Source organism: Perna viridis, chromosome 3 (genome assembly GCF_037379345.1).
Source record: "Perna viridis isolate PV_CMFRI_1.1 ecotype Kerala chromosome 3, ASM3737934v1, whole genome shotgun sequence".
Classification (NCBI taxonomy): domain Eukaryota; kingdom Metazoa; phylum Mollusca; class Bivalvia; order Mytilida; family Mytilidae; genus Perna; species Perna viridis.
The window spans coordinates 57,115,402-57,130,229 of NC_142447.1; the positions used below are offsets into that span (position 1 = coordinate 57,115,402).

Below are 14,828 nucleotides of genomic sequence, written 5' to 3' on the forward strand. Positions count from 1 at the left end.
CTGCCGTGTTCTTTTGGGAGGAAATAGATTAAACCAACTTCTGTTCAAGAAGATTTTATTGACAATCTATGCTTACAAAGGTAAGAAGTCAACAAAAAAACTCATGAAAAATCCATAAATATGCTTTGGCAGCTCGGCATAAGTAGTCTCTGATTCGATGTTGACTCCCTCGAGGTCGTTAATTTTCGACCAATCTTAGGTCTGTAAAAATGTGTTTAAACGATGCATGGATGTATTATACGCATCCCCATATTCTGAAATTAGTTTCCTGATAAAAAAGTGTGCACAATACACACCAAAATACAGTATACACCTGTTTACAGGAAATTAAAATTGAAATGTTGTTTAATGAACATATTTCAAGCGTATGAGACATTTTTAAAGTTATCTTTAGTTTGTTTCATAATTATTTGTTTATAACTTAACATTTTTGTATTTATTGATGGTTAAGAATACATTTTAAATTCTGGAACAGAATTTTATATACAGTCAAACCTCCATAAGTCAAAGTTGAAGGGAACAGGCAAAAATGTTTAAGTAATCAGAGTTTGGGGCGTCTTAGGTCGAATATAAAACAGAAATATATCTGTCGGTGATGGTTTCTACATGTTTTTTTTGGTATCAGAGGCAGCATTATGTGTTAACATTATGCAAAACATAAATTTCTCACTCTGACAAATATAATAATGCGCCATATTATTATAACAATATAAGGAAAATAAACAAAGTTCTCAGTAAACAGTAAGTTGGTTTTTTTTCCGAAAATAATTCCCACCATATGGTATACCTACAGGAAGAATGTGTTAAAATATGAAAAAAACATAGTCAAAAAATAACAAAGTCCTTGGTAAACAGGAAGTTGTAGAATTTATTTTAAAATTAATCCCACAATATGGCATACCTACAGGAAAAAAGTGTTAAAATTTCAACCTGCTATAATGAGTAGTTGCTGAGAAAACTTTGACGAAAATTTCAACTTTCAAAATACAAAGTAAAAAAAATATGAAGTCCTCAGTAAACAAGGAGTTAATGTTGAATTTATTTGAAAATGAATCCTAACATATGGTATACCTACAGGAAAAATGCGTTAAAATTTCAACTGCTGTGACGTGAAAAATGTTTCGGAAACACTGAAACACATAGACTAGGGTTGAACAGTATACCCCCTCTCCTTTGGAGTGGAAGTCAAAATAAATATTTGGGACTAAATTGTCTGTTTTGTGTGTGGTAAAATGAGGGAATTCATTTAAGAAATAAAAATAAGGAACTTAACCATTATTATCAAAACATCAGATATTGTTGGTTATGTAAATTCCAAAGCTTGATTTATCAAATTCATATCTTTTTACTTTATCAAATACACAGATCAACTGCTTTACACTTTGCTAATCAACCATAAGTGTATCCATGAGTAATTACACAAGTCACACTTAACAATGGATTTAACTTAGATAATGTTTATGCTATAATGCAACTAACTTTTCCACAGATCAATTGACTTTGAGAAATCTCAGACATTTGATGGAACGGTTAAAAACTTTATTCATCCCATTTAAAGTCATACAAGGTACAATTATATTGGAGTAAGGAAAGTTTCACTTTGACTGTTGTAATTGATTGAGTTATTTAAGATTTTAGACTTACCTGAGTTTGACATATTGCTGTTCAGCTGCAACCCTTATTCATTTTGAAATGCTCACTACACAACTTTTCTCAGCTAATTCAATATAACAATTTGTACTTACATCTACTGATGATTTCTGGTAAGACTCTTGCTTATCTCCTAAATTTTTCACTGTCAATTCACTCTGTAGGAACTCCATTTCGAGGAAAAAACCTGGGTCCTAAAATGCATAGTAAGTTAACAACGAAAAAATGTAATAACCCATTGTCTTGGTTGTTATGATGTTATTAAGAATTGGCTATAATAAAAATTTTGTCTATTGAAATATAACATAAATTTTCCATGTGCATATTTGTTTAATGTGCGAAGTGCAATAAACAAAATATGCACATGGAAAATTTATGTTATTTTTCAATAGACAAAATTTTTATCATAGCCAATTCTTGTAAATTAATTTTAAAACATATTTTTATCTTTAAACATGAGAAAAGTAGCTCTGAATTTAGCTGAACAGGGGCGTGTCAATATATTTTTTATCCATTGAGATATAACAAAATTATTTTAATCAATCTGATTACAGTATTTATCTCAAATTAATTTATTTGGTCATAACATTTCATTACACTTCAGAATTTTATCTCATTTTTTTTTATATTGTCATTTATCATCAGATTTTGAAACACCTCAGATAGACTTTCATGTCGGCACTTTTTTTGTTTATTAACAATATCCTTATCTAGGGTTTTTATTTTTACTGTGTACATAAAAAGCATCACAGAAAAAAAATTTACATGAAATATCCTGATTTGTGGCATTTCACACTTGTAATCAAAGCAGAAATTAGAAATATTAAAACGCTAATAGATTCCAGTTAAAGTATTCATTATTGATTTGTAATCAAAATTTTATTTTGTTTTGGATTATTCCATTCACAGAGTGTTCATGTCTATATATTTTGTTTTGGATTATTTAATTCACTGAGTGTTCATGTCTGTAAAAGTTATTTTGTTTTGGATTATTCCATTCACAGAGTGTTCATGTCTGTATAAGTTATTTTGTTTTGGATTATTCCATTCACAGTGTTCATGTCTGTATGTTTTTTTGTTTTGGATTATTCCATTCACAGAGTGTTCATGTCTGTATGTTTTTTTGTTTTGGATTATTTAATTCACAGAGTGTTCATGTCTGTATCAGTTATTTCGTTTTGGATTATTCCATTCACAGAGTGTCCACGTCTGTATAAGTTATTTTGTTTTGGATTATTCCATTCACAGAGTGTTCATGTCTGTATAAGTTATTTTGTTTTGGATTATTCCATTCACAGAGTGTTCATGTCTGTATCAGTTATTTTGTTTTGGATTATTCAATTCACAGAGTGTTCATGTCTGTATAGTTTGATTTGGATTATTCAATTCACAGAGTGTTCATGTCTGTATCAGTTATTTCGTTTTGGATTATTCCATTCACAGAGTGTCCACGTCTGTATAAGTTATTTTGTTTTGGATTATTCCATTCACAGAGTGTTCATGTCTATGTTTTTTTGTTTTGGATTATTCCATTCACAGAGTGTTCATGTCTGTATCAGTTATTTTGTTTTGGATTATTCAATTCACAGAGTGTTCATGTCTGTATAGTTTGATTTGGATTATTCAATTCACAGAGTGTTCATGTCTGTATCAGTTATTTCGTTTTGGATTATTCCATTCACAGAGTGTCCACGTCTGTATAAGTTATTTTGTTTTGGATTATTCCATTCACAGTGTTCATGTCTGTATAAAAATTTTGTTTTGGATTATTCAATTCACAGTGTTCATGTCTGTATATTTTGTTTTGGATTATTCAATTCACAGAGTGTTCATGTCTGTATAAGTCATTTTGTTTTGGATTATTCCATTCACAGAGTGTTCATGTCTGTATATTTTGTTTTGGATTATTCCATTCACAGAGTGTTCATGTCTGTATATTTTGTTTTGGATTATTCCATTCACAGAGTGTTCATGTCTGTATAAGTTATTTTGTTTTGGATTATTCCATTCACAGAGTGTCCACGTCTGTATAAGTTATTTTGTTTTGGATTATTCAATTCACAGTGTCCACATCTGTATAAGTTATTTTGTTTTGGATTATTCCATTCACAGAGTGTTCAAGTCTGTATAAGTTATTTTGTTTTGGATTATTCCATTCACAGAGTGTTCATGTCTGTATATTTTGTTTTAAATTATTCCATTTACAGTGTGTTCATGTCTGTATATTTTGTTTTGGATTATTCAATTCACAGAGTGTTTCATGTCTGTATAAGTTATTTTGTTTTGGATTATTCCATTCACAGAGTGTCCACGTCTGTATAAGTTATTTTGTTTTGGATTATTCCATTCACAGAGTGTTCATGTCTGTATGTTTTTTTGTTTTGGATTATTCCATTCACAGTGTTCATGTCTGTATCAGTTATTTTGTTTTGGATTATTCAATTCACAGAGTGTTCATGTCTGTATCAGTTATTTCGTTTTGGATTATTCCATTCACAGAGTGTCCACGTCTGTATAAGTTATTTTGTTTCGGATTATTCCATTCACAGAGTGTTCATGTCTGTATGTTTTTTTGTTTTGGATTATTCCATTCACAGAGTGTTCATGTCTGTATGTTTTTTTGTTCTGGATTATTCCATTCACAGAGTGTTCATGTCTGTATCAGTTATTTTGTTTTGGATTATTCAATTCACAGAGTGTTCATGTCTGTATAAGTTATTTCGTTTTGGATTATTCATTTCACAGAGTGTTCATGTCTGTATAAGTTATTTTGTTTTGGATTATTCAATTCACAGAGTGTTCGTGTCTGTATCAGTTATTTTGTTTTGGTTTATGCCATTAATAGAGTGTTCATGTCTGTATAAGTTATTTTGTTTTGGATTATTCCATTCACAGAGTGTTCATGTCTGTATAAGTTCAAACATACCTTAACATTACTGTTTTTCATTTGATCAACACAATCCTGTGCAAGGTCTGGAAAGTCCAACTCAAGACAGAATCTAGCTAGTTCCAGTAACAAATAAGGCCTTAAAAGTGAAGGAAAATATAAAAAGAATAACAGAACATCGGAAATCAGTTATTCAGTTGCACTTATGTCATCTTATTTGAACTGTCAGTTAAGTTTTAGTTAAAGCCATTGTTTCCTATAGAGTTAACTAAGAAACGGCTGGTCGTGCTATCACTTAGAGACATGTTGTCCTTTTATTAACTATGAGCTGAGTTAAACATTTAAATCCATCAGAGAAACAATTCACAACTAGATGATCAATGCAATTCATAAAATTATTTTCCAAAGAAAAAGTGTAAAACATTTTTTAATAACAGAGATTTGAAGAGCATAATCAGTTTTATTATCAAAATCTGGAACATCCCTTTAAAATAAATTGTAAATTACAATAAAATACAAATAACTCAATACACAGAATAATGTTTCTAATTTTACCAGTAATAAATATTTTTATAACCAACCACCATTTCAGGAATCCAAGAATTACAATAAAGTTTGCATGTATTGTGTAAATGTTTAATAAAATGATAAATAATTGTACTCATGTTTTCACATAGAGAAAAAAAAAGTAAAAATACAAATCAATGTATGTCATTTTAGGGATACATGTAGGAAATTAAAATATCATTTTACAAAAAAGATTTTTTGTACAAATTACCATAAAAGAATAAAGAGGTCTAACAAAATGTATACTTTTTACATAGGATCTGTACTAATCATGATGTGGAAAATAAACCAATTTTAACACATTATCAGTAGAAAAAAATGTATAATTTGTACACAACACATGCATTTCAAATGTAAATTTCAAACTACAATTCAAACTTAAAAGAGGTATAAAACTGAGCATAAACACAAGTTTACCTGTCTGGTGAATTCAAATCTAAATTGCTAAAAATTTGTTATGATATGTTGATTAATAATTAAATTGGTTAATATTAGATACACAAAATAATGGTGCAAAAAAAAAAGCTGTGGATAGGAAAGTGGGAGGAAGATTGTGTTGGAGAGACAAGATAAAAAGGGAACTGTGTGCAATAAAACAGGGATGCAAGAAATACCTACATTATAATAAATGTTTGTGTATAATAATTTTTTTATTGTGGAGTAAAGTTGTGCAGTAAATCTTGAAGATAGTTTTTTTATTTAAAAATCTTAATTTAAACACAGAGAACAAAGACAGGAAGTACAAAATGATGGAAAACAACAACAACTCACTTGTCCAAGCTTTCAGTAGGTAACTTTTTGGTTGAAGTTGGGGTCGGAGTTCTTCGACCCTTGACTGGAGTTTTCCTATGTGAAATAAAGTGAATATTCTACATGATTATAAAGGTGATTCAGTGAAGGTTAGAAACAAATACTACTGCATTTACAAGGCAATATATGTGCAATGTTAATTTTGGGAACTACATTTTTTCAACTAAAGGTGGTTGATGAGCCACAATACAATGTATCATTAAGATCTGCTAACAAGTGCACTTTTATTATATTTAGACACACAAAGTTTTAAAAAGCCAAGCAAAAACTATACAAGAAAACCAAAGGAACTCTAATGGCCCACTTGGCAGTTTCTAATCAGAAACACAAAATGAAATTTGTTTTAATATGAATTTTCATTTAACCAGTGAATACCTAAAAAAGTACAAGGTATGATGTTAAAAGAGAAAAAGAAACAGTTAAGTATCTTAAACCTGAAATGTAACTGTAAAGCAGAAAAACAGATGCACAAACCAAAAATCAAAATGCCACAACATTTATTACAGTCAGAAATAAATACCCTGGTTATTATGGCCATTGAAGCACTAAATAACACACAGTCTATGATTATATAAAAGTAACCAAAATGAACTTCACATGGTTAAAAAGCCTTTACTGTTTGGAATGAAGTTTAACATTTGTTGGGTTGCTCACTAAATTTCTATAAATTTCTGCAAGATACATATATGTATAGTCTGTTGTCAAAATAAGTAAAAGAGACAGTAGAAACTGAGGCTAGGGCTTCTGTCTACATAAAATATTTTTTAAAACAAAGACAACAACTAAACTATCAAACTGATGGTCATTCAATAAAGGGAAGATCACTTTTATCTACTGAAGCTAACTATTTTATATGCCGTAAATAGACAAGTTGAACATCAATAACAGGGCTTAAAACTAGTTAACAAATGTACTCCTTTGACAGATCATGGAAACCAACATACACAAAGTGAATAAGAAAACAAGACATTAAAAAAACATGTAAAACACTCCAGTTTTTTCCACTATAAGACTGAACTATTTGGAATTATATGCTGACTTAATTTAATTCAAGGAATTCAATCTATGGCTCTGTAAATTCTATAAAAAAAATTGTGTAAACACAAATAGCTGGATACAGTAAATACTTTAGATGCAGTACATACTATAATAAATAATTTTAATTTTATCAACAGTTTGTATATGGATTTTATTAAGTATCTAAATGACTCCAAGTCATTTTACAAGAAGGAGTAATGTATATGAATTCCAACATTCCTCTGACATAACTTCAAACTGAAAGTTGTTAGATCATTGGTCAGTGGACATTTTTATTCAGCTAATTTGATACAATAAAAAAAATAAAACAGTAGGACAGAAATAAGTTACATGTCAGTTTCCTTAGTGACAGTAATTACCAACTTTATATATCATTTTTATCCCCAATGAACCCCCGACTTTTCAGTGTAGCCTTAACATAACTCAAAGTAAAAAAAAAACGATCGCTATTTCAACCTAGTACATTAGTCTATTTATCTTGATAGCACTCCTTTCTGTTGTCATGTGCTGTACACTGATTTCAGTACTGTATACAATACCGTGTAACTGATATACATGTACAAAATAAATGTAGTTTGCATAAGAGCAAACACATTTCGAACTAATCCATATTAACAGCCACAAAATATAATGTTCATCCCATGCAAATGAAAGAAATAACAGCAAACAATAAAATAAGAATTCCTAGCCTACATTGAATATTTGGATCCATCCATTTTCATGGCACTTCTACCCATAGACCCGTCCATTCTCACTGAACTTTGTTTTCCAACAGACATTCTACTTCCTACATGACTAAAATACCATAATTATTAAACTTCAGATCTCAGATCATGGCCCTAAATATAATACAAATGCAGCTACAATACTGTGTCATATCTATACACTTGTAAAAGATTAAAACATTAACTCCTCATCACATGAAGGTAAAAGTTTGTTTTGACCAATGAGTATATATTATAAGGATTATATCATGCTTTGTACATGCACAAGACATAGTAGCCTTCTATTGGTTCATGCCACCACTTACACATCCCCAGGATCCTGCTCAGCTTCCTCGACAGACAAAACATTATGTTGAGGAAGCTCAATTTCAGCTATAATAGCATCAAGTTCACTGAAATCATTGACAACATGGAATGAAGAGAATCATGGTCCGTACATATAACAGGCCATCTTAATAAATTATTGATAAGAACTGTAAAATATGTTTAAAATAGTACTCCTGTTAAAGCAAAAGTATTCATAAATGTAAACACAATGTATATACATACATATACCCTAGCTTGCCACGTGGTTGACCCTAGCTGGCCACATGGTTATTGCAGGGTGTATTGCCACAGATGTCACAGCGGTGTGACCCTAGCTGGCCACGTGGTTAGTGCAGGGTGTACTGCCACAGATTTCGCAGCGGCATGAGTCTGATTTCAGTGGTGGGAAGTGGGAACAAATAAAAATTTAGGGGAAGTCATCATATCCTTGTAATATATATTTAATTCTGATATTAATAGACTTGATTTATATTAAAAGATACACTCCCTCAAATTTTCCTAAATTATATCATAAACGATAAGGATATCAGCTTATAAACATGTGCATCAACAAAACATTCATTACAATCAATTTCAGCAGTAAAATGCTGACAATGTGATGGACAAATTAATTGGTGAGTGAACTGTGGTATGTTTTAAATGGAAACAGTGAACAAAAAAATGTTTTAACTGTAAAAAATTATCATATTATAAAGGATTTACAAAAACAGACATCTTTAAATAATGATTGTTTTGTAGTTTACCTTAAACTTGCCACACAGTTGTTTGAACCACTTTTATCGAAATGTACATTAAAAAATAATACCAAAATAAAATTAAGTTCTTAATTTACTTCAAAGAATTATGTACTATTTTCTAAATAAAAATTACTGTAAAATTATTTCTATTTTATAGTTATGCTCTTCAAACGTGCAGTGCTTCATACATTAGAACAAAGCACAATATTACTTACGACGATTTAAAAGCATCTTTACGAGACTCATGCTGGCCCATAGAAGATGCTGACAATCTATAATACCACACAACTAAATATTTGTTTATCATTCACTTTAGAACTCCTAATTGAAAATGAACCCCACATTTTTTAAGTTCACTTCAATTATATTTATAGTGCCAATTTTCAGCTCTTATAATTTGTTTTAAGTAGGACGTACACTAACAAGAGGCTCCCAGGAGCCTGAATCGCTCACCTGGTTAAAGTTTGTATTTCAAGGGCAATTAATTGAACAAGGAGTTGTCCAACAATTTTTACTCAAGACGACTTTGGTAGGACTATCATAAGCATCATTTCAGCAATTGAAAGTTACTTTCTATCTATTATACTTTTCAAATATTGTTTGAAAACTTAAATTCAGCAACTGAGTTTCTTTCTATCTATTATAGTTTTCAAGATATTGGCTGAAAACTGTAAAAAAAAAAACCACAATAAAAACGTCCTTTTTCATCGTTCAAGGGCAACAACTCTTACAAGGATTCCCTGACAACTTTGATCCCTCAAGACTTTTGAGGCCTTATCAGTAATTGAAATAATTTTGCTAAAACTAACTGTTTTGGATATATATGCGAAAAACTACTGTCTGACCCCTTTGTTCTATTTTTAGTAATGGTGGCCATGTTTTTCTACGAATCAAAAAACCCTATTTCAGTTCTATGCAGGATACCCATAGGAACAATCATACCAAGTTTGGTTTCCAATGGTCAAGTAGTGTAAGAGGAGAAGATTTTTGAAAGAAATAACATTAAAAATAGCGATAAAACGTTGAAAAAAAACTCCAACATGGCTTAACAGATTAAAATGAAAATTAAGACCACAGATATATCTAATCATGCTAAACATTATAACCCCGTCAGAATTTGGCTAAACCTAACGGTTTTGGAGATATATGCAAAAAAACTAATGTCTGACCCCTATGTTTTAGTAACAGCGGCCAAATTTTTCGACAGATCAAAAATCCCCACATCAGTTCTATGCAGGATACCCCAAGGAACATTCACACCAATTTGGTTCCAATTGGTCATGTAGGTTCAGAGGAGAAGAATTTTGAAAAAATGTTAACGACGACAGACAATGACAACGGATGCCAAGTGATGACGCCAAGGACCCTGGTAAATTTTCCATGTGCAGCCTGGAAATCTTAAACAAATATTAGAAAGTAATTTCATGTAGACACAGTCATGACAGACTAGGACTTAATTGATAAAAAAAACCCTCTCTTTAGCTTTATACAGTCAGATTAATTTCAAATATCTGAAATACGGTATTTTAATGCCAGTATTCACAATATGAACAAATTCATTGTTCCATAAATGTACAAAATATCACCCTGAAGTTCTTTGAAATAAGCACTACATGAATATCTGTTTTAACTCACTTGATTAGGCTGTATTATTCTTCAAACCAGACATTTCAAGTCACATGTTCAATATTTTTCCAACTATTTTTCACCAGAATATGAACTTAGTTTTGTTAACATATTTTAGCACCATATTCATTTCTTTCCAACTATTGTTTTCACATTATAAGTAGTAAGCAGAACTGATATCTGATAAAATGAAGTGCAGGAAAAACTATTCTAAGTGAAAAGATGCAAGTTTGACTTCATATATGTATGCTTTTATTTGTTCAATATTTCATAACACTTCATAGGGAGATAGTCCTAATCCATACCTCTCTTTTTCTTGGTCTTCTTGGTTACGACCAGCTGGACTAGTAGTAGTTGGTGGACGTGATGCCCTAGATTTTGACCTGTTTTGATTGACAGTCTGTGGGACACCCATCTGATTAAGTAAGTGTTGTATCTCACTGTAATAATCTCTTGGTTCACTTACGTCGTTTGCCCTTAAAAAAAGACAGAGAATATATAAATTCTATCTAATCTGCTAATCTGAGCTAAATTGGCTGAATAAAATATGCTTTTCTCCCCATTTAAAAAGTACATCATCAGTGAAATAATTAGGCTACTTTGTACATTTGGAATAGTTTATCAACCTTGACCAAATAATAAGACCAAACCATCTTCAGCTTTAGTCAGATTAATATTTGTGCCTTGTCACCAAAGATACAAATGAAATCAATAAAACATATCTCATTGCAGAATGACGACATTTATTTACTTTTGATTATTCTAAATCATCTTTCATAAAAAACCTACTAGGATGGATACAAGATGGCATTCCTCAACAACAATAGTTTTAAATAAATCATTCTCTACTTACACTTTTAACTTAAGTATCTTATAATATACAGCCAACTCTGGTGAATTCTTCACATCTTTATGTAACTTTGCTGGCTCTAACAACTGATTCCTTACCTACAATTCAGAGCAATGATTACAAAAAAAATTAACTTACTAAATAAAACAGATTTTAACATTACAGTGGGATTACATGCATCAGCAACATAGAAAAACATTAACTAAAAGACAAGTTGTATAAAACAATTTTAAAGCATTCAATCTATTCATTAATTGCATTAATTCTAAGGTGAAAATGCCATATTTAAATTCAGGGCTCTGAAATAAAGAGATAAGCAAAGACAGATTTGTTTATGCTAATGTATGATAATCTGTATTGTTACTGTATTTGATGAAAATGATTTGTAAAGTCTTGAATTTTGTGATATTTCAACATAGGTACTATGGAGAGATCTAAATCTGTAGAGCTTAATTTGGAGTCGAAATTCATAAAAACTTCAGGAAACATGTAAAAGTAAACACCTCTGTAATGATGAAGTTTGGTTTGGCAATAGGCAAACAGAAAAAATAAATTTCACTGCAAGAACTGATTCTAATAAGGAATGTTTGATTTAATAGATGACAGAATGTTAATAATGCCTTAATCTAACTTTGACATCCACAAATGAATTCGCTTTATTCAAAATTTTCACTGTATTTTTACTACCATTTGCTACTATATGTATTTTGTAAGTGATCTATAATCAAATGTTACAAAACTTATTCAGTTGGGAAAAAAGTGTGGATTAAAAATAAATATTAATAGCAAGTAACTATTAATGAGAAAAAAAATGTAGGCCTTACAATTAATCCAAAAACTTGCTTGTACAGTTGAGGAACATTCTGTTTGATAAATGAAGCTGCAGGGCCAGCTATTCCTGTGGCATCAGTCTTCTTCCCTGCATCAAGATGGCATTCAATGAGAGCTCTGGAATTAAATAATGAAAAATGTACACATGATATCATTTAAGTAATCTTCTCTAGTAGAAGTTTAAAACTCTTTAAAAATGAGATGCATGATATCATTCTTTTTAATGTAATAAGGAAAAAGTACTTCTTCCATCAGCATCAGATTTTTGTTCAATATAAATTTTAAAATATTAGGAAGAATTTAATATGTAATTTTGAATTAAACAAAAGAAGCATCTGTAAGATATATATTTGAATAACATTTATCATATAAATTATTCTTGTTGTACATGATAAATTTGTAAAATTAGAAATGAGATAATACATCATTAGCTGTGCTCGCCATTCAAAATCCTGATCATCAATATCATCAAGAGCTTTAACAACTTGATGTAGACTGTGAGCTAGGTACTGTCGATACTTTGGCTTTAGGAAAGGTCTGCAGAACTGCCAATATATCACAGAAGCATTGTATACCAGGAAATGATACCTAAAATAAATAACATGATATGTGCAGGTATATTCAATATTGATTATGAACATAATCATGGGAAATTCAAATACTTAATTGTGTATAAACACATATGGTCAGAAAACTAGACAGATCTTCGTAAAATGTCTATTTTATTTATCTTTGAACAGACTCCTCAATCAGGGGTATAAGGAAATGCATCTGAAAGGGTCTCCTATCAAATTATTTTTCTAATATCAGTCCTTGGTTCAAAAATACTCTGTTTCTTCAAACAATGAGTAATGATTGCTTTTTGTAAATTATTCTTTGTGCAGATGTGACCACTGATTTACCGATTATGACACTACACATGCAAATGTTTATTTAATTACCACTGATATATTAACACCGCAATGAAAGAGGGAGGTTTGGCACCCTGTGAAGCGTAGATTTAACACACAATTTTGTTTGAAATGCCTGTACCAAGTTCATTGTGGTATCAGCTACTCCGGTGGTGTAATATCTATTATGTCAGATTTAATCTAGACTGGACTTTGATTATGGATCAGATCAATGTTTGGTAAATTTGTTGTTACAATGCACCTTTATTTTCTGTAGTGAATGCAAGGTTTTAGATACATAATGGTTGATTCATTTTAAATATTTGTTCAAAACTCTTCATAATTTTTGTAATTTCAGCACTCATACCTGCCATTATTTTTAGCAAAGTTTATAGCTTTGATTAGGTACACAACTGCCTTATCTAACTGTTCCTGTAAAACAAAAAATATTAAATTAAAACAGGCATCACATCAAAGACACAGCTATACATGTCCATGGACCCTTTCAGTTGTGTTTAATCTCCTTAAATTTAAACAGCAAATAATGATACCTTATATGGCAACATTGCTCTTTAACTCCATTTACAATTTTCAACCTTTGGGCTTACACATACATGTTTACCATTGTAAGACATTTATCCATTTTGCAGGGATCTATCTCAGGGTGTTAATAAGTAAATATATATGCAATTAACTTTTCTAAACTTCACTGTCATATATTTCATCTACTAATAGTAATACACAAAAAGTTTCTCATGACAACAACTGGCAAATGGCTACATAAAATTAACTTGTTAAGCTCTTAAAATATGTTAGGTACTTTTTAAATGATGTATGGGATAGAGACATTTTTGTGATAATAATTAAGTTCAATATCTATCACTTTAATGAAAAGAATAAATAGAATCTTTCACACTCTAAGGTCACAAAGATCAAAGCAAAAATTGCAATGCTGTATGGATATACATATATGTACTTATGAGTAGTAAATTTTAATTATAGCAAAAGCAAAGATTAGCTCGTGATTTTAGGCAAAAATAAAATTACTGGATCATTAGCCTCCTTAGGTGCCAGCAGCTGTGCTTGACATAGGTAAGCCCTACATAAAAACTGATTTCCTGGTGGAGGCTTCATAAAGTACATCTTCAGACATTCCTTTGCCATATCTGTCAATCCATTCTACAAACAGAAGAAAAATGCATTAAAAAAAAAGAACATGCATTTTTACCATTCCTCAAAATACAGAATTTTACATAATAATTAATAAAACAAAATGAGTGATGCAGATGACCATGATCTGACAGGTACCTTTTTATGTCATGACCATTTCAACTGTTGTGATATCTACACATGCTGTGGTTGACCCTTTAAAAATCTACATTTGATAAATCCTAATTAGTAAAATTCACTTATTAAACTACCACTTAGCTTAATCACTAAATGTGACAATACATATTAAGAATGAGTAGTTTAAAGGTTTTTATCTGAACATTTGGAGAAAAACAAAGTAATAATGAGATACTAAGACTAAAATTATTCAACATTATGGATGGTCTTATAGTAAATTTGTCAAAAATTTCATTAGACAGTTTTAAAACCTTCTAGTCATACTTTTTTTCATAAAGGATTTTTAATTGATTTGATGTGTAAAAAGGCATATTACCAACAATTTTAAACAAAATATATTGATTAATATCAACATTATGGAGCAAAGTTTATAACTAAACAGAAACCAATGCAAAAAACACCCTCTTACAACATATTTCCTCATGCCTGCTAATGTTTGTAAAATGTCCAAAGACCTTTAAATTTCATTGTATGGTACACATGTAGTTTTGAAGAAGTACCTATTAATGTATACCTTAAATCTATCATACTTAGTACCTTGTG

At 30.4% G+C, this 14,828-nt stretch overlaps 1 protein-coding gene across 5 annotated transcripts in view; it reads right to left on the reverse strand.

The window, feature by feature from the left end:
- Nucleotides 1–14,828, reverse strand: part of LOC148623038 (cilia- and flagella-associated protein 46-like) — a 78,507-nt gene that overhangs the window by 59,996 nt on the left and 3,683 nt on the right. For 2 of the 5 annotated variants that reach the window (XM_088573505.1, XM_088573501.1), the window contains exons 3-13: nucleotides 13,986–14,117; nucleotides 13,306–13,370; nucleotides 12,472–12,636; nucleotides 12,042–12,165; nucleotides 11,221–11,315; nucleotides 10,673–10,843; nucleotides 7,983–8,069; nucleotides 5,876–5,950; nucleotides 5,522–5,548; nucleotides 4,577–4,676; nucleotides 1,746–1,844 (exon numbers count right to left, since the gene is read on the reverse strand). In XM_088573505.1, coding sequence (XP_088429631.1) covers nucleotides 1,746–1,844; nucleotides 4,577–4,676; nucleotides 5,522–5,548; nucleotides 5,876–5,950; nucleotides 7,983–8,069; nucleotides 10,673–10,843; nucleotides 11,221–11,315; nucleotides 12,042–12,165; nucleotides 12,472–12,636; nucleotides 13,306–13,370; nucleotides 13,986–14,117 — 1,140 coding nt within the window. Of the gene's footprint in view, nucleotides 1–1,745; nucleotides 1,845–4,576; nucleotides 4,677–5,521; nucleotides 5,549–5,875; nucleotides 5,951–7,645; nucleotides 7,748–7,982; nucleotides 8,070–10,672; nucleotides 10,844–11,220; nucleotides 11,316–12,041; nucleotides 12,166–12,471; nucleotides 12,637–13,305; nucleotides 13,371–13,985; nucleotides 14,118–14,828 lie in introns of all 5 variants that reach the window. The other 3 variants (XM_088573502.1, XM_088573503.1, XM_088573504.1) reach the window with 3 other exon arrangements.